Below are 25,103 nucleotides of genomic sequence, written 5' to 3'. Positions count from 1 at the left end.
CTGTTCCTTTAAAAAAAATCTCACATAAAAAGTGCTCAGGTTCTTTTTGCATTCCTTTTTTAAAATGCTGCTATAAAATGGCACAGTCAAAACACAATTAATTACCTTTCTTAAAAAATATATTATAATAATGGAATGAGAACAACAGTACTAACACGAAAATGCTTCCGCAAGTGACACAAGTAAACCGGAACAATTGACTTCTGATACAAAATTCCTTTTTTGAAGGTACATGTGAACTCCAGTGTACATTTCTTCTGAAGATGGATATAAAGACTTTATCAGAAGTTGACAAAGATGGGCAGCCCCATCTCTTGATTTAGCAGAGCCAGCCTGAGAGAAAATTTGTTTATTATTAAGCCTCCAATGAGCTTTTACTCTCACATAAGAGTCTAGAGGGTGGCAACGAAGGAGTTAAAACAGCACAAACCTGTAGTGCTTTTCTTGTCCTGCAATGATATACCTACTAATGGCTGTGGAGAAACAAGATTCTCTTCTACATGTGTGGGCGTTTTCGCTCTCTTGCACAGAGAAGCCAAGGGGCTATTAAAAGTGCAGTGGGAATTGGTTGCTTATGCAACACAACTTTGCAGTGTTGCCATAGACCTACTCCGAGAAGAGTGGAAGATGCAAGCTAGTGTGCATCTGTATAACGTCTTCTCCTTTCTAAATCTTGACATAAAAATAGTTTATACTGAATCCCTTTAAACAGGCATTATTATCTGGCTAGCAAAAAAACCTGAAGCACCATTTTTGTAACACAACAGTCCCCTAGTGAAATAAAATATCCAAGAGTTCAGTAAAGTGCAGCCCTCTCTTCAACAAACCAGTTGGAGTACAACAAGATGAGTTGTGGAATCAGCTCATTCTGGGATGCAAGTCAGAGTGGGTGCTTCTAACAGAGCAGTCAATGTGAAACCGCAGACTGCAGAATAGCAGACCCGGTTCTCCCCTGGAGCAAGGCAAGCCTGGACTTGAGGATCACTTGGACACCACCATATGGGGACAAAATATAAGCCGCTGTGACGTCTCCCGAGGAGGAGCAGGGCATGAGACCTGTCCTGTATAGACCGTCAAGTCAATGAGACTTACTTCTGAGTAGATATGTAAAGGACTGTAGTGTAAGAAACAAAATGACCCCATAAGATCATGGCAGCCCATACAGAAGCACACAAGACACATCTCAAATAAAGATCCATTATGTGAGAGAGCTGGACCATAAAGAAGGCTGATCGCCGAAGAATTGATGGTTTTGAATTATGGTGCTGGAGGAGACTCTTGAGAGTCCCATGGACTGCAAGAAGATCAAACCTATCCATTCTGAAGGAAATCAGCCCTGAGTGCTCACTGGAAGGACAGATCCTGAAGCTGAGGCTCCAATACTTTGGCCACATCATGAGAAGACTCCCGGGAAGAGACCCTGATGTTGGGAAAGATGGAGGGCACAAGGAGAAGGGTACGGCAGAGGACGAGATAGTTGGATAGTGTTCTTGAAGCTACCAACATGAGTTTGACCAAACTGAAGGAGGCAGTGGAAGACAGGAGTGCTTGGTGTGGTCCATGGGGTCACGAAGAGTCGGACATGACTAAATGACTAAACAACATGTGAGAGAGGATGCATTAAGCTCCTGCTCTTCAAAATGTGGTCAGGAACCTCCTGCTCATTCTGCAGAGAGCAGTCCTGGATCTCTGCCCCAAATCCTGCCCTTAGGACACTATAGCATTTTCAGTTCAAATGAGCCTATGCTTGTAGAGGTAACAGATGTAATTTAGCTCTAGATACCTGGTCTTTCTTGGACCCCCAAACTCCAGAGTACAATGATTGAGTCTTGACTAATATTTAAGATGTCAAGTGCAATCATTTGAGGATTGTCACAGACTTTTCCAAAGACTAAAACTAAGTCTTCACAGAATGGTTGGAATCTTCCCTTCTTTTTCCAGATGTTAAGCCCAGATTCAAAGGTCCCCACCTGCATTCAGGGACCTGCTTCTGTCTCTAGTCACTGTGTTGATTTGTCTGGCAAAACTGACTATAGAACGGGGGATTCAGGAATCTGTTCTTCATCCATCGAATAGGAAGTGACTGGTCCTGTCAAAGCTGACCATTTTTCATGGGCGGCATGTATAGACCTGATCCAGCATAGATTGTATTTGCCATAAACCACGAGGGTTCATCTCGACTGAAGTTTCTAAGCACCGCCCACTGATTTTTCTCCCACTGTATGTTACATCACTTCTAGACTTTTTCAGCTGCATCCAGGGGCACCAGCTTGGGGGCGGGGCTGAGGGACCTTGGCACCCCCAAAGTTTCAAGGAGAGGGCTGGGGCCCCTCAATACCACACAGTGATGTTTGCACACTGTGTGATGTGCTCAACACATCAGCAGGACAAACCCAAGTGCCTGGCCACATCCCTCTGTCTTCTGCTGCGTCAAGTTCACTTAGTTTTTGCAGGGCAGAGAGCAGGAATTCCACATCAAAACAAGACTGAAAGGACCCCAGGCTCTGAGTGTAGGATATTTTTATCTCCCATAGCTGGTTAAGGTGCTTTCAGGATCTGATTTGGCAAGGGGGAGTCAAACAGAGATCCCCCTTATGGGAATGGGGAGCCAGGGCTTGGCTTTCATAACCGCAGGGAATAGCTTTAGCATGTGGCTTCAGTATACCCATAATTGTACAATTATGACTGGTTTAAAAATGATTAATTTTTCAAAATAATGATTTAGCTTTTGGAAGCCTGTTTCACCATTTCAAAAACTCTTCTCTTTATCCTCGCTAAAAATTAAGTGCATCAATTCCTTTGGCTCTTGGCATAGTCACATTTTGTTCTTCTGCGGTAACACACTATTAACAAGAAAAACACACATTTAGAAATTGCTGAAATGCTTTGGCCCCAATACGAATGGCCCACAATACACATTGCATAAAGAAGTCTGCCATTTTAATTATATAATAATGTAACCATGACAAAGGCCACATCTTGACCATGAAAATTCATTTTGTACTGCCCACACAGGCTCATAACTATACAACAAAGAATTACCAGCTACATGAATTATTTTGGGGTGCATTAAAAACATGGCATGTCATTTTTATTTTTGTAAGGAAAAGTAAGTAGAAAGAAGAGGAAAGGAATGCACAGATTTAAAAATGATTGAAATACTAACATACCATATTTACAGCAAATGGAATTATAATAGCCCTTTCCATGGAATCTTCTAGAATATATGAGGGACAATGCCAGGAAGGTGCTCGCTTGCAGAATATGCTGGGCTGAATGACATGGGACACAATAAACCTGTGACCAAATGGAGGGGCAACTTGGATCAAGGCTACCATGCTGGGAGGGAGAAGAACAAGCCCTCTCCCAATTTTATGTTTCTTCTATGGAAACCCTTCTTTCCCTGAGGCTGTTGTTAGCTGGAAGGGGGTGAAAAGAAAGGCTTCTTCATTGTACCTGTCTGCCCCCCATAGCAAAAAAGCAAAACACAAGGTTTGGGAGGGGTGGGCTTCCATTGGAGAAAGCTTAGCACTCTTCCCCCAGAATAACAGCACCATCTGAAATTACCCCCAGCCATCAGATTAAAGAAGGGATACTGGGAGATCTACTACAGCATGTGAAGTCTGAACCCAACACTTGTGGGACCCAGCAAGGTAGTGTTGAAACCCTTACTTCTCTGGCAGCAGTAGTGAATACACCTTCTTTATGTTGACTTCAAGATCCAATGAAGCTTGCTGGAAACACCTTCAAATATTTGCAAACATTCACAGGGAACTTCTGTTCTTCATGGGGAACATCTAATCTAAATATATGTGCTTTTTTGAAAAGAACCTTCCATACAGATTTCTACACATGGAATATAAAAATTAAATTATAAAGCATTATTCAATATCAAGTAAGATTAACTCTCTCCAATGAAGGACTGCTAAGACACCACAAACAACTGTCTCTCTTTCAGCTAATACAGTTAATACTGTGTTGTTAAAGAGGACTGATGTTCCCAGATTCCAAAAAGAGAGTGGAATGGTGCTGCCTCCACCTCCAATTGGTGCCTCAAAAATCGCTCCTTGTCTTCAGCCCTGCAAGGCTGTGTACTGGGCCTGCAAAGCACCAAACAGGCTCATGATGCAAGGCACTTTTGCTTTTTCAAAAAAAAAGTTGTTGCAAATTTCTACAGAGTCCTTTCAGAGGGTTTCCAAAAACTGTGGTGAAAATTTCAACAATTCAGCTAGAAATATAAGAAGCAGTGGTTTTCTTATTCGTTCCCTTTGAAAAGAGGTTTTACCACACACAAAAAAGACTGAATTAAAAAAGCAGTTGCTCACACTTCAGCAAGTAAGTTTCAACCAGAATCTTCCCCCTTATATTTATTAGCTGCATCTGTGATGGTCAATGCTATCTGGTAGTGTTTCCTTCGTTTCTTGGGTAATATACTCAGCACTTGAACTGACCACAAAATGGTGGTCCGTAAAAGAGTGGTTCCAATAGGGATTAGATGCAGGAGTATAGCATTTTCCCCTTCTCAGCCTTCAGTGTAAACTGAAGAAAGTTGACTCGGGCAACGATCTACAGCATTTATCTGAAGGAAACTGGAGTCCTCAATTCCATTGCGCAATGAATCACCAAATATCTCTGTAGAGCCTGATGGAAGATCATAAACTGAGAAGAGAAGGTGAAAATGAAGAATTTTTGTACATCAAATAGACTGAACTGGAATTTGGGTATGTTACACAGTAGAAATCTGGGCATAATTACATGTTGCATGCAAACACAGGTTTCCTCTTGTGTATTTTCAGAGAGGAAAACATATATGGAGCACTGCAGAAGATAAAGCTGTTTAGGAGGCAATCTGCAGTAGAGAGTGGTTGGCAGGGCAAGGGTTAAGCGCCCTTTCCCGCCAGCCTCCCCTCCCCCGCAAATCTTCTTTTCTACACACAAAACAGTCTTCAGGCTCTCAGTATTCTCTGCACCTGCTTATCTGCTCAATTAGCTTTGAGATTTATTAGTAAATGCCATAATTTCCTGACATTTCCTTATGAATATTGGTAAATCTTACTATTATCAAATATCTAGCTAAAAAGCACAGGCTAGGTTGGTAAATGATTTGGGGTAATATACGCATGCTCATCGCTTGTGGACTGTAGCAGAAAGAACTTATATACCATATTGGCCCGAATATAAGCCACACTTTTTTTCCAAATTCCGAGCGTGAAAAGTTAAAGTATGGCTTAAATTCGCTTACAAAAATGGGCTTTTACAATTAATAATAATAATAATAAATTTTATTTATACCCCGCCCTCCCCGGCTAGAGCCAGGCTCAGGGTGGCTAACACCAGTAAAATTACAATAGAAACATAAAGGGGAAGACCAATTTAAAATACAGGTTAAAATGCAATTTGAAATGCAGCATCATTTTAAAAGTAGCCCATAGATCAAAATCATAAGGGGAGGAAAGACATCATAGCTGTCAACTTTCCCCTGTTCTTGCAAGGAATCCTATTTGGAATAAGGGAATTTCCCTTAAAAAAAGGGAAACGTTGACAGCTATGGGAAGACATAAGGGTCAGACTGAGTCAAAACCAAAGGCCAGGTGGATCAGCTCTGTCTTGAAGGCCCTGGGGAAAGAAGTCAAGTCCTGCAGGGCCCTAGTCTCTTGTGACAGTACTGAAAAGGCCCTGGCCCTAGTTGAGACCAATCTAACCACCTTGCGACTTGGGACCTCCAAGGTGTTGTCATTTGTGGACCTTAAGGTCCTCCGCGGAGCATACCAGGAGAGGCGCTCCCATAGGTACGTGGGTCCTAGGGCGCATAGGGCTTTAAAGGTCAAAACCAGCACCTTGAACCTGACCCCGTACTCCACCAGGGCAGGTGGTAAAGCACTGGATGAATGTGATCCCATGGCAAGAACCCCATAAGGAGCCTCACTGCGGCATTCTGCACCCGCTGGAGTTTCTGAGTCAGCTTCAAGGGCAGCCCCCCATAGAGCGAGTTAAAATCATAAAGCCTGGAGGTGACCATCGCATGGATCACTGTGGCCAGATCAGGGCAGGAAAGGTAAGGAACCAACTACTTAATACAGCGGAGATGGAAAAATGCCACCTTTGCTGTGGCTGCAACCTGCACCTCCATGGAAAGGGAGGCATTGAAGGTTACACCCAAGCTCTTGACAGAAGGCGCTGGCACTAATTGAGCCCCCGCAAGAGATGACATTTGGCCCCCAACCCCATGTCATCCCGACCCAGCCAGAAGACCTCTGTCTTCGAAGGATTGAACTTCAACCAGCTCCCACGCAGCCATTTTACATATGGTAAAACGGAACAAAAAAATGTTTCCTTGCTGATTTGTGAGCTCGAGACTGTTCATTTGCCATTCATGGGTGTGAGTGCCTGCGGAATTGTAGCAAATGAATAGCAATTTGCGATTTGAGCGACTGTACGGTCACTTTTGGGGGCTTGCAAGAGCAAAGGCTTAAATGGGCTTGGAGTTACAATTCTACCAACCGCAGCAATTTTCAGCCTGTAACCCAATTTTAAGGGCACGGCTTATATTTGGGTTTTGTCTTTTTTTCTCCCCCCCCCCTTGAATTTTAAAGGTGCGGCTTATTTGTGGGTGTGGCTTACATCCGGGCCAATACGTTACGCAATGGAGAGCTGGCCTGGTGTAGTGGCCAATCGGAGAGTCCATGGGGAGGCCTGAACTCCCAGGATCGCCTTCAAGCAAGCCCCACTTCCTCAGCCCCAGCCCTCTCATTGCAAGATGGGGAATTATCATGCTGGCTTTCCTCACAACACAACTTTGAGGTTCACCCCTGGATGATGAACAGGAAGTGCTTTGAAGACTTTAAAGGGCTACACAGATGTTAAGCATTATTATGCATGAAGGGGTATTTTATTTATTATTACTTATTTATTAATAACATTTATGAACTACCTTTCAAAAAGCACCTGCCTGTTCACATTTTTGGCAAGTCACCAAAGGCCCAGTAGCCAAGTTTTCTATACAGACCTATGAACCAGTTCTAAGACACAGGTGCTCAGTGTTAAAAGGCTTCAGCAGAAGAACTGCGTCCTTTTTTCCTGTCCATTTCTATCTTTGGCCTGTTGGAGGCCCAGTCTAGACTGGATTAAGGGACAGAAACTGCCGATTTTCTTCACAAATGAAAATCTGTTAGATGGTGAAAGAGCAGATGGGAATTCTCAGAAATTTGTTTTAAAAGAAACAAATGTTTACAGCTAGCTGTGCAATACAGTTTAAAGCTGGCAAGGTTACAAGCTTACTGAGAACCACTTCACAGGTTACCAAATTCCTATGCAACAAATTATTTAGGAAGGAAGACTACAAAATTGCCACAACTGGCTGTTCATTTCTCAGTATCTTACATGCAAGTTGCAATTCATGACTGACATGTGGCACCAGATTGATATCCTACAAGGTGTGATAATGTTTGAATTGACCCCAGGTTTTCTTAATAAAGGTCCAAAGTGCCTCTGAGAAGGTCCAGACTAGGGAGGAGTGTTGATGTAGGGGGATTATGGTGTACAGCATTATGAAATGAGTTTCAAATGGGTGTTGGGGATCAGTACACACTTTGGAAACATAGAACATCCTTTCCAGAAAAGAACTCACGAAACTAAGAGCTCTAGAAAGATTTACCACAGAGTGCACCTTTAACTAACACCACCACAGTAGGGGTTTACCTGTAATGCCAGAATGCGCTGAAAATGCTCTGTGGAAAACATCAAAACCTGCCTGACCCATAGATGTGGGTACAAGACAGTCTTCAAAAGGCGGGACCATATTACAAGTTCCGCCATGTTGCAAATTTCTCTGATTGTCGGCATAATGTGGGGAACAGAATGTTTGCAGCTGCCCATAAACACCTAGAAAGAGAAAAGACATAGAAATAGATCGAACTCATTTTCTGTATTTACCCCAGTTTCATTTGAAACTTCTCTTTGACATCGCTTTTCCAGGAAGCTTTGGCAATATATTTCCGACTATTTTAAAGCTGTGCTGTCAAGTCCTTAAAGCAAGTGCCACCCTAGTAATTAATTGTCTTGGCATTTTCATGAGAATTTTCTCTTAAAAATCGTATTTGCTTGCCCTTCTTTAACCTTCAGAAAGTTGCACTTCTCCTGAGTATCTTTTGTCTAATTACAGAAATTCAGCCTTGATGAGAAAAATGGAGAGACACACGAAAACCAAGGCTATGGCAGAAGTTAAAACCACAGCTATGCTTCTCTTAGTCCTAGGCAGTTAAATTGCAGCCCTGAATCCCTAAATTTTCTGAATTCTAGCACTGTTCTGTGAAATGAAGTAATAGTAATCTGTTGTGTACCATATCCTGAGTCCTGAGCAAAAAGAAAGATTAGTTTTTGGTGACAACAAAAAGTCTCTAGAAAGGAGAGAGTAGGGATTATAAATATTCTTTAAAATTGTTCTTTATATATGAAGCAATGTCTTCAATTTAGTCCTCAATAGAATTGGGTAAAGCTTGAAAAAAAAATGCATATAATGTTTTACTATTAAACTGTATTGGAAGGTGGGGAAATTAGTGCTTCGAAAATAATAGGCAAAGGGTGATAATTATACATTTATAATTTTACATTCTTGTGTCTTGGGAGAGAGGGACATATTTTGTTCCATGACTCATACTTTTTAACACTGGGCAATCTTGTGTAAATCAGCATTCCTCCCAGAGTATTTGGGATTCAGAATAGGGCATTGTGAGAAGTACTAAACCGAGAAGGAGTGTGGAACAATGTCAAAGAACATTTTCAGCCCGGCTTTGCCTAAGTCTTGCCAGCTGGCTTCACGTACCAGAGATGGAAATAGCTGTTTCTGGTAACTGCTGTGACTCAGCTGTAAAGTCTCACAGTGCGGCCACGGCTGGTTGGGACAGCAGTTATTTTTAAGAATGCTTTTCAAGTATGCACAAAGCGCCATTGAGAGTAATGAGCTAAAAACTATTTTGGAAAGTTGTTGTTTTCTATTATTTTACTATGGCCACTTTTCTTCTTAAATGTCAGCATAGAGCAGAAGAGGGGAGATCTGTTTCAAATAGCCAGTACGGTTGGCAAACCAGTTCATTTCGAGAAAGAAGGTAGCTTATTTTCCTAAAGGAAAAAGAGTTAAAAAAGGTGAAAGCATTAGGACTGAAGAGAGTTGTAGTGCCTTGTCCCTGTGTTGATGTCTTCATGGGTACACAGATGGATGTTTCCATATGCAAGTTTGTGTGCCTCAATCTACCAATGAGTGCTTCAGTTTTAAGCCTTTGAAACTGATTTCCCTTCATACTTGTGGGTAGCCTTGATGGGATCTATTTGTGCTGTGTGTTGCGGTCCCCTCCCTCAATTAGTACCTCTCTGTCCACCACAAGTTCAAGAAACCTGAGGTTAGTTGTAGGCATGCGTACAGCATGCACCTTTCATTGCCTTTATTTGTTTTTGAAACACAGGTTTTGCGTGAAAGAGCAGTAGAAAACAAAAAACAAAGGAAGGAAGGAAGGAAGGAAGGAAGGAAGGAAGGAAGGAAGGAAGCTACTCCAAGTCAGGCAAGCCTTTGGAACTGCTTGCCTGAAAAGCTGGTACAGTGTTACCTCGGGTTACATACACTTCAGGTTACATACGCTTCAGGTTACAGATTCCGCTAACCCAGAAATAGTGCTTCAGGTTAAGAACTTTGCTTCAGTATGAGAACAGAAATCGTGCTCCAGCGCCACCACGGCAGCAGGAGGCCCCATTAGCTAAAGTGGTGCTTCAGGTTAAGAACAGTTTCAGCTTAAGTATGGACCTCCGGAATGAATTAAGTACTTAACCTGAGGTACCACTGTACTTCCCTTTTCCTTTCACACCTCCAGTACCTGCAAGGGCAAGTTTTATTTTCTCTTAAAACACAGCTGTCTTCTGCAAGAGCAGTTCTGCTGTTTTAAAATTACAAGTGCCAAAACAGCAAGAACTGATGGAAAGGGGCAGGCTGCCTCCTGTCCTTTGGGCTGGTATGTAACACACATGTAAAGAAGTCTTTCAGCACAATACAGTTCAGTACATCTAGGGTCCGCTAATTTGTGGTTTTATTTTTTATTTTCTTCTGCTATCGGATTGTCTGCAGGGTGTGTGTGTGTGTGTGTGTGTGTGTGTGTAGGCTGCCACTTGGATGAGGACGTCATGTTGACACCATTAAAAGAGATAAATCCACATTAAACTCGAGGGTGGATGAGCCCTTAGTTGCTATGAGAAGTCTGGAGAGTAGTTCTCCCTGGCTGTGCTGAACTTACTCTGCAATGCTTGAGTCCTTCCTCAGTGCACTGAGGGGAGTCTGATTTGGAGGCACAAGATGAAGGCACAAAACCCTTGTCTGTTGTCAAGATTACAAAATGTGACATTCTTTAAGAAAAATTTGCTCTTTTGTGCACATGAGTGGAAGTTTGTGGAAGGAAGCTGGGGAGATACACAAACGTCCAGGAAAATAAGGATTGAACAATTATTGAACCAGCACAATGTTCCTGCTGTGGAGTTGTGCTCCAAGTAAGATCACTACATCAGGGCAGGATTATGGTGTGATGCCACCAGAAATCAGGTGTTAGCACTGTGAATGGAGCTTTTGTATGACATATAGCTGGTCTGCAAAGGTCACTGTAAAACAGCAGCTATCCTATATCATATCCTAGAAGCATTGTTGTAATCCAAATAGTTACATGCAGTACATGCAACTCATGTTTGCTTGCTACATATATTCTGCAACAGAATGGCAACAGGCAGACATAAAGGTAAGGTAAAGGGACCCCTGAACATTAGGTCCGGTCGTAACCAACTCTGGGGTTGTGGCGCTCATCTCACTTTATTGGCCGAGGGAGCCGGCGTACAGCTTCCGGGTCATGTGGCCAGCATGACTAAGCCGCTTCTGGCGAACCAGAGCAGCGCACGGAAATGCCATTTACCTTCCCGCCGGAGTGGTACCTATTTATCTACTTGCACTTTGACGTGCTTTCGAACTGCTAGGTTGGCAGGAGAAGAGACCAAGCAATGGGAGCTCACCCCGTCGCGGGGATTTGAACCGCCAACCTTCTGATCAGCAAGTTCTAGGCTCTGTGGTTTAACCCACAGCGCCACCTGTTCACCCATTTGTGAACACAGACTGTTGTTAGAGCAGCAAAAGCCAATCTGTGTATACTTGAAGTCCATGAACAAGGGAAGGATGCCCAAAAGCTAGTTGGACAAAGAACCGTGACTATGGAAGCCAACCAGTCCAGTATTACAGCAGAAATGCACTTCAGATGAGGCTCTGGAACTGGGGACTAGCTTAGCTCAGTTATCTTCTACGCCAGGGGTGTCAAACTCAAATTCATCGGGGGGCCACATCATCAGTTTGGTCACCCTCAAAGGGCCGGTTCGAGTTCGAGTGTCTTCAAAGCCCATGACACCTTTAACAGCTGGATTAAGTAATGCAGAGCTTCTGGCTCATGGAACACTACACCTTGATTTCATTTGAATACATATATGAATATAAAAATGGTTTCCTGTTTGGCTTGGTGTTTAAGTTACACAAAATGTGCAGGTTTTAATTTTTCTCATTCCCCAAATTTTAATCAAGCATTTGTTTGGATTTCCCCCCCTTTGCTACCTACCCTAAACCTTTGAGGAGGGCGGGAACTGATGGCCGGACCCTGTAATAACATTGAGGAAAAAATTGCATGATGTGTAAATACCCTAAAAAATAAACCAATTCCTTATCAGCTTTTTTCCCATATATAAATTTTTGCAATGCGCACCCTGCGGAAGCCGCGCCTGACGTTATTTACAAAACATGCACTTGCGTATCGAATTTGCTTTTGAATCGCGAATCCCCAGAGGCAGAGGATGCTGTTCATTGGGCAGCGCGGAAACGCGCCTAAAGAAAGAAATAAAGAAAAGAAAAGCAAAAGCACGCCGCCCTGAGTATTCACAGGGCACGCTCCCGAAACACAGGCGCGCTCTCGGTCTCCCTCTCTCCAACGCGCGGGAAGCCGGCTCTGCCCTTCTCTGCGCTCCACCTTGTGCAGGCGCGCTGGGCTCCCGCCGGGACTTATTTCACCCCGGCGAGCCCAAAAAGAAGTTGAGAGCAGCAGCAGCGGCCTCCCATATCCAACCCCGCCCTCGCCGTGTCAAATAAGTCTCGGCTAGGTAGCTGGAGGAGGGGGAGGCCTGCGCCTGCGCAGAAAGGACCCAAGGCGCCCTGTGCGCGCGCCATAGCCCAAGCTTCCCTCACAGATATATATAGACCAGACTACAGGGGCCACATGATGAGGTCTGGCAGGCCGGATTCGGCCCGCGGGCCTTGTGTTTGACACCTGTGTTCTACGCCTTCGGTAGGTTGTAAATATGGCAAAACCAAAGGAATAACAAAAAAGCTGCAATAAAAGCAGAACAATCCATCTACATAAGAACACAGCCTGTGCTGTCTTCATATCACCCCAAAGCACTTATGAGCTTGAGATGCTGATAAACGTGGCATCCAAAGTACTAGCTTTCAAGATGAAGTAAAATCAAAAGTGAATGGCAACAGTGAATGTAGCTAAGTATGGCAAGAGAAAGATGCAAGGAAGCTTGGCTGTGAAGCAAGGCCCATTATTGTGTTGTCTTGTAACAACCCCCAGACAGCATGTAATCTCTGCATTTTTTTTGGAGTCAATAACCCTTCAGTCCTTGGGTCCTCTGCAAGATAAAAAAGGTAAAGGGACCCCTGACCATTAGGTCCAGTCGTGACCGACTCTGGGGTTGCGGTGCTCATCTCGCTTTATTGACCGAGGGAGCCGGCGTACAGCTCCCTGGTCATGAAGCCAGCATGACTAAGCCGCTTCTGGCGAACCAGAGCAGCATACGGAAACACCGTTTACGTTCCCGCCGGAGTGGTACCTATTTATCTACTTGCACTTTGACGTGCTTTCGAACTGCTAGGTAGGCAGGAACAGGGACAGAGCAATGGGAGCTCACCCCGTTGCGGGGATTCGAACCGCCGACCTTCTGATCAGCAAGTTCTAGGCTCTGTGGTTTAACCCACAGTGCCACCCGCGTCCCTTCCTCAAGATAAAAAAAACCTCTGCAAGAGATCCAGTGATTTTTTTTAAAAAAAACCCCTAGGACACGTTTAAAGGCACTTCTCAGACCATGCTAACATTCCAAAGAGTCTCCACATCCACTCCCTACAAGACTATGAACTGGCTCCCAGATGGCTTGATGCATCTAATCCAAGAAAACCAATATTATCTTTTATTGTATTTCTTCTATTTAACATGCCAACCTCATTACTGGTAAGCCAGATGTTCTTGATCTCCCCCAACTTTAAGTAATCACCACCCATCCCTGTTTGGATTTATTTGATACCATTAATTACTCTTCCACTTTCGAAGGCAAATCCCAGCTGCAAACAGAAGAATTGTAAAACACAGGGTGTCAGAAGTACTCTAGGGCACAGAGACTCAATAGAAGCATTTATTCTATCTTATGTGTTAAAAAAAAAAGTGCTTATTTTCTTTTCAAGCGTGTTTTCAGGTGCCACAGCCAAAGATCAATGGTTTGTAGATAGAAAGCAATAATAAGTATTTTGTTTCACGCACATGCTCCTATCTATCTACACACACACATGGGGGAGAAAGAGAGAGATGAGTCGGTGTAAGTTGACTGGTGAATATGCACAGAGAAGATGTGCACATTCATATAAATCAAGGGATGGAGAACATTTATTTGACTGAGGGCCACAGTCACTCAGGCATATGTTAGGGCTGCTTGTGGAAAATGGGAGGAGCCAGAGCCAAACATGAGCGGAGCCATTATTCCCCCTGCAGATCTCCCCCTGCTCCAGTGGGACTTAGGTAGAGGGACAAATCACTCCAGTCAGAGAGCTGATCAGAGAGCTGTTTGACTGCTTCATCCTTCCCCTGCTTTCACCACTTCCCCTTCCTCCAGTCCTCGCCTCCTGCCCACATTCTCTCCTTCCAGGCATTGTGTCATCGGTTGATTGACTGAGACACAGTCTTAGCCTCCTGTCAAACCTATCTCGTGGGGAGATCAGGAACTGCCCACCAGCAAGATCCAATTCTCCTCCCCTGTGATAGACTCATATACAGTGGTACCTTGGTTTAAGAACAGCCCTGTTTACGAACTCTGCAAAACCAGAAGTAGTGTCCTGGTTTGCAAACTTTACCTTGGTCTAAGAACGGAAGCCGAATGGTGGAAGGGCATTGGCAGTGGGAGGCCTCATTAGGGAAAGCGCACCTCAGTTTAAGAATGGTTTTGGTTTAAGAACGGACTTCCGGAACGGATTAAGTACATAAACCGAGGTACCACTGTAGTCTGCTCAACTTCTGGTTCTTCTGATTGGTCTGGAAGATCAGAGGTCTTTGTTGGTTTTTTGGGGTGGTTGTGGTGAAGATTTCCCTTTCCTTTCAATCCACAAACCTTTGCACTGCTGTATACCTAGGAAGTCCGCCATGTATGTGGGAACTACTACCTTGTTTTTTTTTGGGGGGGGGGCTGCTTTGATTCCAAACTAAGTTCAGAAGCATGGAGGAAACATCTCCTGTTGTTGTTGTTTAGTCGTTGAGTCGTGTCCGACTCTTCGTGACCCCATGGACTAGAGCATGCCAGGCACTCCTGTCTTCCACTGCCTCCCGCAGTTTGGTCAAACTCATGCTGGTAGCTTCGAGAACACTGTCCAACTATCTCGTCCTCTGTCATCCCCTTCTCCTTGTGCCCTCCATCTTTCCCAACATCAGGGTCTTTTCCAGGGAGTCTTCTCTTCTCATGAGGTGGCCAAAGTATTGGAGCCTCAGCTTCAGGATCTGTCCTTCCAGTGAGCACTCAGGGCTGATTTGCTTAAGAATGGATAGGTTTGATCTTCTTGCAGTCCATGGGACCCTCAAGAGTCTCCTCCAGCACCATAATTCAAAAGCATCAATTCTTCGGCGATCAACCTTCTTTATGGTCCAGCTCTCACTTCCATACATCACTACTGGGAAAGCCATAGCTTTAACTATACGGACCTTTGTTGGCAAGGTGATGTCTCTGCTTTTTAAGATGCTGTCTAGGTTTGTCATTGCTTTGAAACATCTCCTAGCCCTATTTAAATATCAAGATTTGAGCTAGCTGTTGTGTGTCAGGGTGTTGCTAGGCTCCTACAAGACTCAGGACATAGGCCCATGACTTTTTCAAATTTGAGGCTCTGAGTAAATCATGATGGTGGATGTCTGTGGTCTCACCACCACTGTACTTTCAGCATGCCCAGCAGTACTGTAAGCATACGTGTTTGTGTCATTTATTTAAATATATGATGTGTATATTTAAATAAATGACAGTGAGGGGGACCAGTGCTTTCAAGGAGCGACTGCTCTCTGCCCCATTGCTAAGTCCATTAAGACCTGAGCAGATATCAGGTGAAAGGTGAGGGAGTCTATTTTTGCAAGCTATCTTTGTGCTGTGTCAACCTCTTTGACAACTCTGTGTCAAAAAGTGGCACATGAGTATTATAAATAGTAGATAAACAGAAGCAAAGACATCAGGGTTTCATTGATTAAGCATAGCTCTGTTTGTCAGCCAGACACAATGGAAATTGATGCACCCATTGATCTGGGTGCATGATCTGGGTATATTAAAATTTATTTTAGAGATATTGACTTTTTGTTTACTTAAATCTTGGGTGGAACGAGTCTATATACATTGCTCTGCAAGTATGTGATTCTCTGTAGAATTTATGTATAGGGCAAAGCTGCTTTCAATCACAAATGTTTGAATAAGAAGCAGAAGAATGATTGATTTTGCACATCATCTCTTTTTCCTGACATACTCACACTTCTAAAAGGAATTTTGTGGGCAAATACTGCACATGAAGAAGGAGAGAATCCTAATGCAAATAATCATGCCACACCAGGTGAATAGGGCCAAAGGTGAGAGATGGAGCTTATGGTAGCTGGGAAATATTGGGCCTTTGCTACTGCTGAGCAGAAGGCAAGCAGAACAAATGAGCTTCCCCAACCTTTACAAATATTACTCTCTTCTCCTGCCTTTTGGAATTGTGGAAATTACCTCATTACTAGAGCTGCAGCGTCACCTGAACTGCTCCATTGTAGATGCAGAAGGGGCATTTGCACTGCAGTGACTGAGAAGAGGGTGCCTTCATTCTCATTACTGACCACATTGTATTGCTGGTTCTTGGTGTAAAAGAGTTATGATGGCACTTGCACTGCAACCAATACATATGGATGCCCTTATCCTGCATGATGATGAACTGTGCACAGAGTGCACCAGATCCCATGAACAGTATAATTCCTGGGAGAGGTGATGCTGGGCCAGTGTGGTGTAGTGGTTAAGAGAGGTGGATTCATAATCTGGGGAACTGGGTTCGCGTCTCGGCTCCTCCACATGCAGCTGCTGGGTGACCTTGGGCTAGTCACACTTAACTGAAGTCTCTCAGCCCCACTCACCTCACAGAGTGTTTGTTGTGGGGGAGGAAGGGAAAAGGAGAATGTTAGCCGCTTTGAGACTCCTTCGGGTAGTGATAAAGTGGGATATCAAATCCAAACTCTTCTCTTCTTCTTCTTCTTCTGCTGGGATAAACTTTGTCTGACTGACTCCTGGAGCCACGGATTATGGGTGTCCATGCCTGAACCCCCTCCCCCAGTGAGCCTTGCCCTTATCATGGCTGAGGAAATTTGCTCTTTCTGACTGACTCCTTTTTTAATCTACCCTTGAGCCAAGGATCTTTAATAATAATAATAATAATAAAATTTTATTTATATCCCACCCTCCCCAGCCGAAGCCGGTCTCAGAGCGGCTAACAACAGTAAAATGATACAACATTCTAAAATCATTTCATTATAAAATCAGTTCAAATCAGATTAATGGCAACCATTGGGCTAGAGTTCTGTGAGGATTGCCAAAGGAGGGGGTCAGGCTGTGCCCTGGCCAAAGGCCTGGTGGAACAGCTCTGTCTTGCAGGTCCTGTGGAAAGATGTCAAGTCCCGCAGGGCCCTAGTCTCTTGTGACAGAGCGTTCCACCAGATTGGAGCCACAGCCAAAAAAAGCCCTGGCTCTGGTTGAGGCCAGCCTAACCTCTCTGTGGCCCGGGACCTCCAAGATGTTTTTGTTTGAATACCGTAAGGTCCTCTGTGGGACATACCAGGAGAGGCGGTCCCGTAGGTACGAGGGTCCTAGGCCGTATAGGGCTTTAAAAGTTAAAACCAGCACTTTAAACCTGATCCTGTACTCCACTGGGAGCCAGTGCTGCTGGTATACCACTGGGTGAATGTGATTCCGCAGCGAGGACCCCGTAAGGAGTCTCGCTGCGGCATTCTGCACCCGCTGGAGTTTCTGGGTCAGTCTCAAGGGCAGCCCCACGTAGAGCGAGTTACAATAATCCAGTCTGGAGGTGACCGTCGCATGGATCACAGTGGCTAGGTCACGGCTAGAGAGGTAAGGAGCCAACTGCTTAGCTTGGTGGAGATGAAAAAAATGCCACCTTTGTTATAGCTGCAATCTGCACCTCCATGGAAAGGGAGGTGTCGAAGATTACACCCAAACTCTTAACTGATGGTGCTGGCACTAATTGCGCCCCCGCAAGAGATGGGAGTTGCCCCCCCCCAATTCCATCTCGTCCTGACCCAGCCAAAGGTCTTCAAAGGATTTAACTTCAACCGGCTCCCATGTAACCATCCAGCCACAGCTTCCAAACATCTGATCAGAGTGTCTGGGGCCGAGTCAGGATGGCCATCCATTTACTGCTCCCCTCTGTGTTTTTGGATAGAACATGAGGACAGAAAATTATACCATCATTCCCATCTCTAGCTTTTCAGCTTCCACCTCTCCAGTGCCTGCCTTCCCCCTGACACACAGAAGCATTGCTGCACAGCCTCCTTTGTCTGTTTGTCCCCCAACTCTCGCTCCCTGCTGTATTCCTTCCTTCTCTGGGATGGCCTCAAGGCCCTTCCTGGGTACCTAGAATACAGTCCTAAAGCCATACTATGTGCGCTTGCATCCTTTGCTAATTTCTGGGCCAGTGCTACCAGATCGATAGAAGCCTATTTTTCAGAAGGAAAGTGTCAGGTTCATGGAGGGGAACATTCCCTCTTTCATTTGAGCTGAATTTGCCCCAGGCATTTGTACTACGGAAGGGCTCCAAAGAGAAAATTTTATTTTCAGTCATAGACGGAAGCACATGTCCTGAGCAAAAACCTAGAGCTTGTCTTTCTTCAAGTGTCTCGTCCTTTGCAGTAGAACAGTTTTTGCACCCTGCAAAGACATTGCATCTGGCAGTGATGATCATGGCTGCAACAGTAATGCCCCACGCTAGACTCTGATGTTGTGCCAGCAGAGAAGCCCTGGACCCAAACTCTACACACTTTTGAAAAGAAAAGAAAATCAGAGGAATTGCTTGTAGGGTTGGCCATTCTTTCCTTTCTGTGTAAGCAGCTGTCAAGCATTGAATAAGTACATTATAAAGTGGAGCCCACTGTAACTGGTAAGAAAGGTTATATTAGCCTGTATTTGACTGCAGCATCGCTTCTTTTAAGATCTAACATCCAGTGATTCCATTAAGCTTTTAAAATCCTCAGGGTTTTTTTTATTTCCAGCTTAGGAAACCATTTACAATTTGTTCAAAAGTCTTCTTGGCTGCTAAACCCTTTTTCTTATTGGTACAGCCAATTTAAACTAAGCTGACAAGTTTAAGACTACATATTGAGACAGAAAAATGTCAGTATTGTTTGGTAGCAGATTGAGCTGAGAGTTCAATGGCAATAGCTGCAGCCCTTTAAATCATGCGAAGGCAGTAGAAGAATTGCAAGAGACAAAGGCTAACAAAGCTTTCCCCACTACCTGATATATATACCAAACAGACCAGGCTGATGAAGTAGCTCCATGGGATTCTTCTACTGAGTTGCAGTAACATGACCCAGGACAGCAGATTTTTATTCTTTGCAGGTTACTGAGACGCTTAACTAAAAACTCGGTCTCATTGTTTCCTCTTCACTGAAGTGCCAAAAAGAGAGGCTGAGCGGAGGGGAGTGATTTATACAGCAAAAATGTCAGGGCAGGGCAAAGGTTTGCAGCCTGATGTCTGCAACTCTTGCTATAAGAGAAACACATGGATGATGGCATCTCATGTAAAAAAAACCAAATTAAAATAAAGGAACTTACTCCATAATGGAACAGACCATGGAATGGGAAGAGAATAGTAACCAAAGGTGGGATTCACCTAAGGAGCCCTGACAATGGACACCCTGTGCAAGGACTCCCACGTGTGCAATTCCTGCATTGCAGGGGGTGGACTAGATGGCCCTTGGGGTCCCTCCCAAATCTATGATTCTATGATTTACAGGCAGTATAAAATGAAGATTTAAAGCACATTCAGAGCCATCTTATCAGTTGTATTCTTTCAAAGTCAAGTAATTAATTGAAGCTTTTTTATTTGTTTTCTAGCCTCTTAACGAATTCTTTTTTGGCCCCCAGCAGCCTGGCCACTCTCTGTGCTATTTCCAGTCTTTGTTTAGTCGTTTAGTCGTGCCCGACTCTTTGTGACCCCAAGGACTCCCGTCTTCCACTGCCTCCCGCAGTCTGGTCAAACTCATGCTGGTAGCTTTGAGAACACTGTCCAACCATCTCATCCTCTGTCGTCCCCTTCTCCTTGTGCCCTCCATCTTTCCCAACATCAGGGTCTTTTCCAGGGAGTCTTCTCTTCTCATGAGGTGGCCAAAGGATTGAAGCCTCAGCTTCAGGATCTGTCCTTCCAGTGAGCACTCAGGGCTGATTTCCTTCAGAATGGATAGGTTTGATCTTCTTGCAGTCTATGGGACTCTCAAGAGTCTCCTCCAGCACCATAATTCAAAAGCATCAATTCTTTGGCAATCAGCCTTCTTTATGGACCAGCTCTCACTTCCATACATCACTACTGGGAAAACCATGGCTTTAACTATATGGACCTTTGTTGGCAAGGTGATGTCTCTGCTTTTTTAGATGCTGTCTAGGTTTGTCATTGCTTTTCTCCCTAGAAGCAGGCGTCTTTTAATTTCGTGGCTGCTGTCACCATCGGCAGTGATCATGGAGCCCAAGAAAGTAAAATCTCTCACTGCCTCCATTTCTTCCCCTTCTATTTGCCAGGAGGTGATGGGCCCAGTGGCCATGATCTTTGTTTTTTTGATGTTGAGCTTCAGACCATATTTTGCACTCTCTTCTTTCACCCTCATTAAAAGGTTCTTTAATTCCTCCTCACTTTCTGCCATCAAGGTTGTGTCATCTGCATATCTGAGGTTGTTGATATTTCCAGTCTTAGTAATAGTTAAAATAAGGAGGTTTGCCCTAATTGAAGGGCTATTTTGCAGTGTGTGGGCCCAGTGACTGTTCCTCACTCAAGATGATCCTCAATCCCTCAAAATCTTTGTCTCTGGTGTGATAAATGTCCTCTGAGCTTGTGAGGCTTTATCACTGAACTCCTTATCTCAAAAGGGAGTTTTGGTAACCAAGATTTATACCTTAGTTTTCCATATTTATCTCTGCCGACAGGAGAGTCAGCAGTCAATAACTAATGTGCCATATATCCTCCATTATAGTGCAGATTTGAGAATTGATTTCAGAAATTATTGGGGGAAATTAATTAAAACCTTGTGTGCTTAAGTGAACTGTCTCTTCCCTGCCCACCCCCATATTTATGTCACACCCCCAGTGTGGATGGAAGATAACAAGATTTGCACACAGAAAGAGCACTTTGTCACCTGTGTGGAAACCCAGTGGCAGTTCTGAATGGAGCTGAAAGTGGAGAAGCCACGATTGGGCAGTGCTGGGACTTGCCAGCCTGGAAGGACCACTGCATCTACATTGTGCTGAATTAATATCTCCCAGCCTCCATTTTATTACACCTTTATGGTAAAAGTGCCATGTCTCCTCGGTCCTGCAGGAGCACTCAGCTTAAAAAGCGGAAGGCAAGCCTGTGAGCTGATGCAGGCTGAGACAAGGTATGCTGTGTAGCTAAAAATCTATCTCAAACTTCTGCACCAAGATAGCACAATTTTGTATTATACAGTAGTACCTCGGGTTAAGTACTTAATTCGTTCCGGAGGTCCGTTCTTAACCTGAAACTGTTCTTAACCTGAAGCACCACTTTAGCTAATGGGGCCTCCTGCTGCCGCTGCGCCGCCGCTGCACGATTTCTGTTCTCACCCTGAAGCAAAGTTCTTAACCCAAGGTAATATTTCTGGGTTAGCGGAGTCTGTAACCTGAAGCATATGTAACCCGAGGTAATGGTACCCCTGACCATTAGGTCCAGTTGCGTATGACTCTGGGGTTGCGGCGTTCATCTCGTTCTATAGGCTGAGGGAGCTGGCGTTTGTCTGCAGACAGCTTCCAGGTCATGTGGCCAGCATGACTAAGCCACTTCTGGTGAACCAGAGCAGCGCACAGAAACGCCATTTACCTTCCCGCTGGAGCGGTACCTATTTATCTACTTGCACTTTGACGTGCTTTCGAACTGCTAGGTTGGCAGGAGCAGGGACCGGGCAACGGGAGCTCACCCCGTCGCAGGGATTCGAACCGCCAACCTTCTGATCGGCAAGCCCTAGGCTCTGTGGTTTAACCCACAGAGCCACCCGTGTCCCTAACCCGAGGTACCACTGTATATAAATTATGCCAGTTAAGCTTGTTTATCTGAGATACTTTCTTTTGTCTCTGTTAGTCAGGGCAGGATGAGACAATTGGCTTAGGCAGCAGGATTGGGGAAGATGTGAGTTGGTTCCCCCCTGCGCACTTGCAGTGGCAGACCTTGGCCCCTCAACTGTCAGCAGCATCTTGTACAACACCACAATCCAACACCTCCAGCCTTTCGCCTTCTTTTGGGCGCCACAGTGGCGGCCCTTTCTGCAGCATCCTGTGTGACTGAACTCACCGTGCTCCTCTAGCTCCGTTTGGTCCCTGGCCTGGCTACTGAACCAGCCCTGCAGCTCTTGCTGCTGCCTGCGAGAGGGTCCTGTGGGGCTCTCCTCCTCCAAGGGCCAAGGGAGGGATCTTCCTCAGAGAGAGGCATTTGGGGTAACTAGAAATCCTCCTAAAAAGTTGCCTTCTGTTTCAAGTTACAAGGTACTCTCCCAGCCACCTTGCCCAGAATATAGTGGTACCTTGGTTGTCGAACTTAATCTGTTCCGGGAGTCTGTTTGACTCCTGAACAGTTCAAAAACCAAGGCACGGCTTCTGATTGGCTGTAGGAGCTTCCTGCACTCAATTGGAAGCCGCGTCAGATGTTCGGCTTCTAAAAAACAGTCACAAACCGGAACACTCACTTCTGGGTTTGCGGAGTTTGGGAGCCAAAACGTCTGAGTACCAAGGCGTTTGACAACCAAGGCACTACTGTACCTCGCTCTGAGGCAGGGAGCAGGGGGAGAGGACCAGCTAGCAAGGTCATTGCTAATGCAATGACAAAAGGAGAAAGAAGAGCAGGGGAGGGAGCTGAGGATGGCCTGAGAAGCAGGGGGGTGAGACAGCATTATCTTCTTGCCCCAGCTCTAAGTCAGGGTGGGTGTAATGTACTGAGTTGAATAGGATCCAAACTGCAGCAGTCTGATTGGTCCTATAACAATAGGATCCAAAATGCAGCAGTCTGATTGGTCCTAGAACAATAGGATCCAAAATGCAGCAGTCTGATTGGTCCTAGAACAATGCAGCAGTATGATTGGTCTGCAGGAGCCACCCAATCCAGCTCCAGATGGAAGTGAATCCACAACCTGATTGGCCTACAGGAGAATTCCGGAATTAGCCAATCACGTGCAGCCCATTGTGTAAACAATGTATATAAAGCAGATACTGCGGGGAAACTTTCATTCCCTCCTCACCACTATGAGCTGAATAAAGAGCATGAAATCCACTCTCGACTTTGAGTACATTTCAGTGGGGAGCAAAGTATCCAATGCAGTGGGATGTGGCCTTGCCCTCTGATCTCCAAAATCCTCACCAAATCCCTTTCTGGCTTAAGATGTTTTGTCAAACATTGACCAGATCCTTTTTCCAATGCCACAAGAACCAGGAACATGCTTTTTAAAAATGAAAGGGGAAGATGATGGAGTTTTCGGAGCTAGCCAACCTAACTGGAAGAGTCCGCGACCAGAAGGAGGAGGCGTATCAGGAAGAATGGACAAAATTTAATGATTATTTAGTTAAATATGTAATATTAAATTAATTGGAAATAGCTTGCAGATATTTAATTGGCTTAGGATTTTATATAAGTTAAGTGATGAATCAATATGTTTAATTTTAAAATTAAACAATATAAGGATGTTAATGTTTCGGTTAAATTTCATAAGAACTTTGATTTGGAAAACCGTTAAAAGGAAGTGCATGGAAATTCAACCAAGGGGAAGCGAGTAAGCCATTTAACAATGTTAATAAGTGTAATTTTAATAAGGTTATGATCCATGTTTGTTTGTTTGTTTATTTGTTTGTTTTGTTTATAATTTTGTGAAAATCAATAAAAAAATTATTTTAAAAAATGAAAGGGGAGACTCTGAGGATGCTTTATGCTTTGCCCATACCAATTTTGTTCCTTTCTGGAGAACAGCTTTGCTAAATATTTAAAAACAAAGTGCATGAACTTGGAGTACATATTCAAAGGGACACGACAGCTCCTTGAAAAGCTCAGCCTACACTTCTCAGCTTCATGGATGAGGATATGGAGGCAAGTACCTTAAGCACTTTGGAACATGGCAGTTTGTCTCCTGAGCATGAATACAGAGGAATATGGATGGAGTTTGCTGCCTTACCTTGGATTTGGATGCCGTTTGGCTGAAACGACAGGTTTGCTGACGGCTCATATGCCTTCAAATGGGTTCCTCCAAGTTGGTGGATGCTGGAAGGCTGTGGTGTCCTTTTCTGTATCAAAGGAGGAGGAGCAGAAATTCTCCTGGGGCTTATATGATGCGGAGAAAAAGAAGCAGAAGCTGAAAATCTGAAGAATTAAAGGGGGGGGGAGAGACAGGAATATAGATGTTCAAAAGGGAATGTTAGATTAATTTAGTTCTAGATACATTTTGTTCCGTGCCATAGACTGCAAAACGACTATTTGTATGCACAGTGAAACAAAACCTATAATGTAGACCGTAGAATGTGCCACCCACTAGGAAGTTATATGGCATCAGCTGCTGCAGTGATAAGGTGCAAGCGTTTCTCAGTAAAGTCAGACCCCCACCTTCTCCTCCAAGGCCCATCTGATGCTCTCAGGATGAGGAACTCTCTGACATGGCATCTTCGCTGCACAGCTTTCACTGCAGGATTACGCAAACATTTTGGAACTGCAGACTCCATTCATAAACTGCCGAATGCAGAAGTTCGAAGTATTACGGTGTAGGTTTACCGCTCGTTCAGACCAAAATACTCTGGGATTCATTTTTACAATTTTTGCATTTACCGGGAAATATTATTGATTAGCTTCTAGGGAGCTGGAACAATGCACAGATGGATGCCTTTCTTGTGTAAAGAATGATTTGATGTTATCCTCTGGTGTGTGTGCAGGGGAGGGGCTGATACAAAATTCACCTGTGAAATCTAATCAATGAAAAATGGCTTTAACTGTCAGCCAACAGCAGAGAAGAAGGGAGACAAATCCTTTAGAACCCTTTACATGAAAGCACAGTTTTAAAGATTTCAGATTGGATTTAACATCTAAGAAAAGCTTGCAAATGATAATACAATGTTTTGTATAGCCAGACAGGTCTCCCTTTTAGTAGACTTTAGTGGTCTTTATAATGATTTATGAATCGTTTCATGAATTCCTGGCTTACTCAAGTTGGTGACTATAGCACCTACTTATACAGCCTGCCATCTCACAAAAGAAAAACTTGGCCGTGTTTCAATCCAGATTTGTCCCCAAATAAATCACAGCGTGTTACTGGGGGAACGGCAAATTAAATTTTGTGTATGCAACAATCAATACCAGCTTGTAACCACCAGGAAACCACCACCAGAAATTGTGGCCATGCCATGCAGTCTAAGCAGACAATCACAAGCTGGGTTATGAGAGAGACAGAGAGAGAATTCTGTCTTCAAAGGCTGGGGGAGATCAGCTCAGACAAAGCGATTGCCCTCTTCTCCCCTGTCCA

General features: G+C 44.3%; 1 protein-coding gene across 5 annotated transcripts in view; it reads right to left on the bottom strand.

The window, feature by feature from the left end:
• Positions 1-2,923: 2,923 nt before the first annotated feature.
• The window catches only part of GLIS3 (GLIS family zinc finger 3), a 177,975-nt gene continuing 155,795 nt past the window's right edge, over positions 2,924-25,103 (bottom strand). For all 5 annotated transcript variants that reach the window (XM_081176272.1, XM_081176271.1, XM_081176275.1 and 2 more), the window contains 3 exons: positions 23,769-23,953; positions 7,699-7,881; positions 2,924-4,659 (listed from right to left, as the gene is read on the bottom strand). In XM_081176272.1, coding sequence (XP_081032398.1) covers positions 4,523-4,659; positions 7,699-7,881; positions 23,769-23,953 — 505 coding nt within the window. In that variant the 3' untranslated portion in view covers positions 2,924-4,522. The remainder of the gene's footprint in view (positions 4,660-7,698; positions 7,882-23,768; positions 23,954-25,103) is intronic.

Source organism: Podarcis bocagei (genome assembly GCF_964188305.1).
Source record: "Podarcis bocagei genome assembly, chromosome: 17".
Classification (NCBI taxonomy): Eukaryota; Metazoa; Chordata; class Lepidosauria; order Squamata; family Lacertidae; genus Podarcis; species Podarcis bocagei.
The sequence above is the reverse complement of the archived record's forward strand: the minus strand, read 5'-3'. Positions and strand labels throughout refer to the sequence as shown.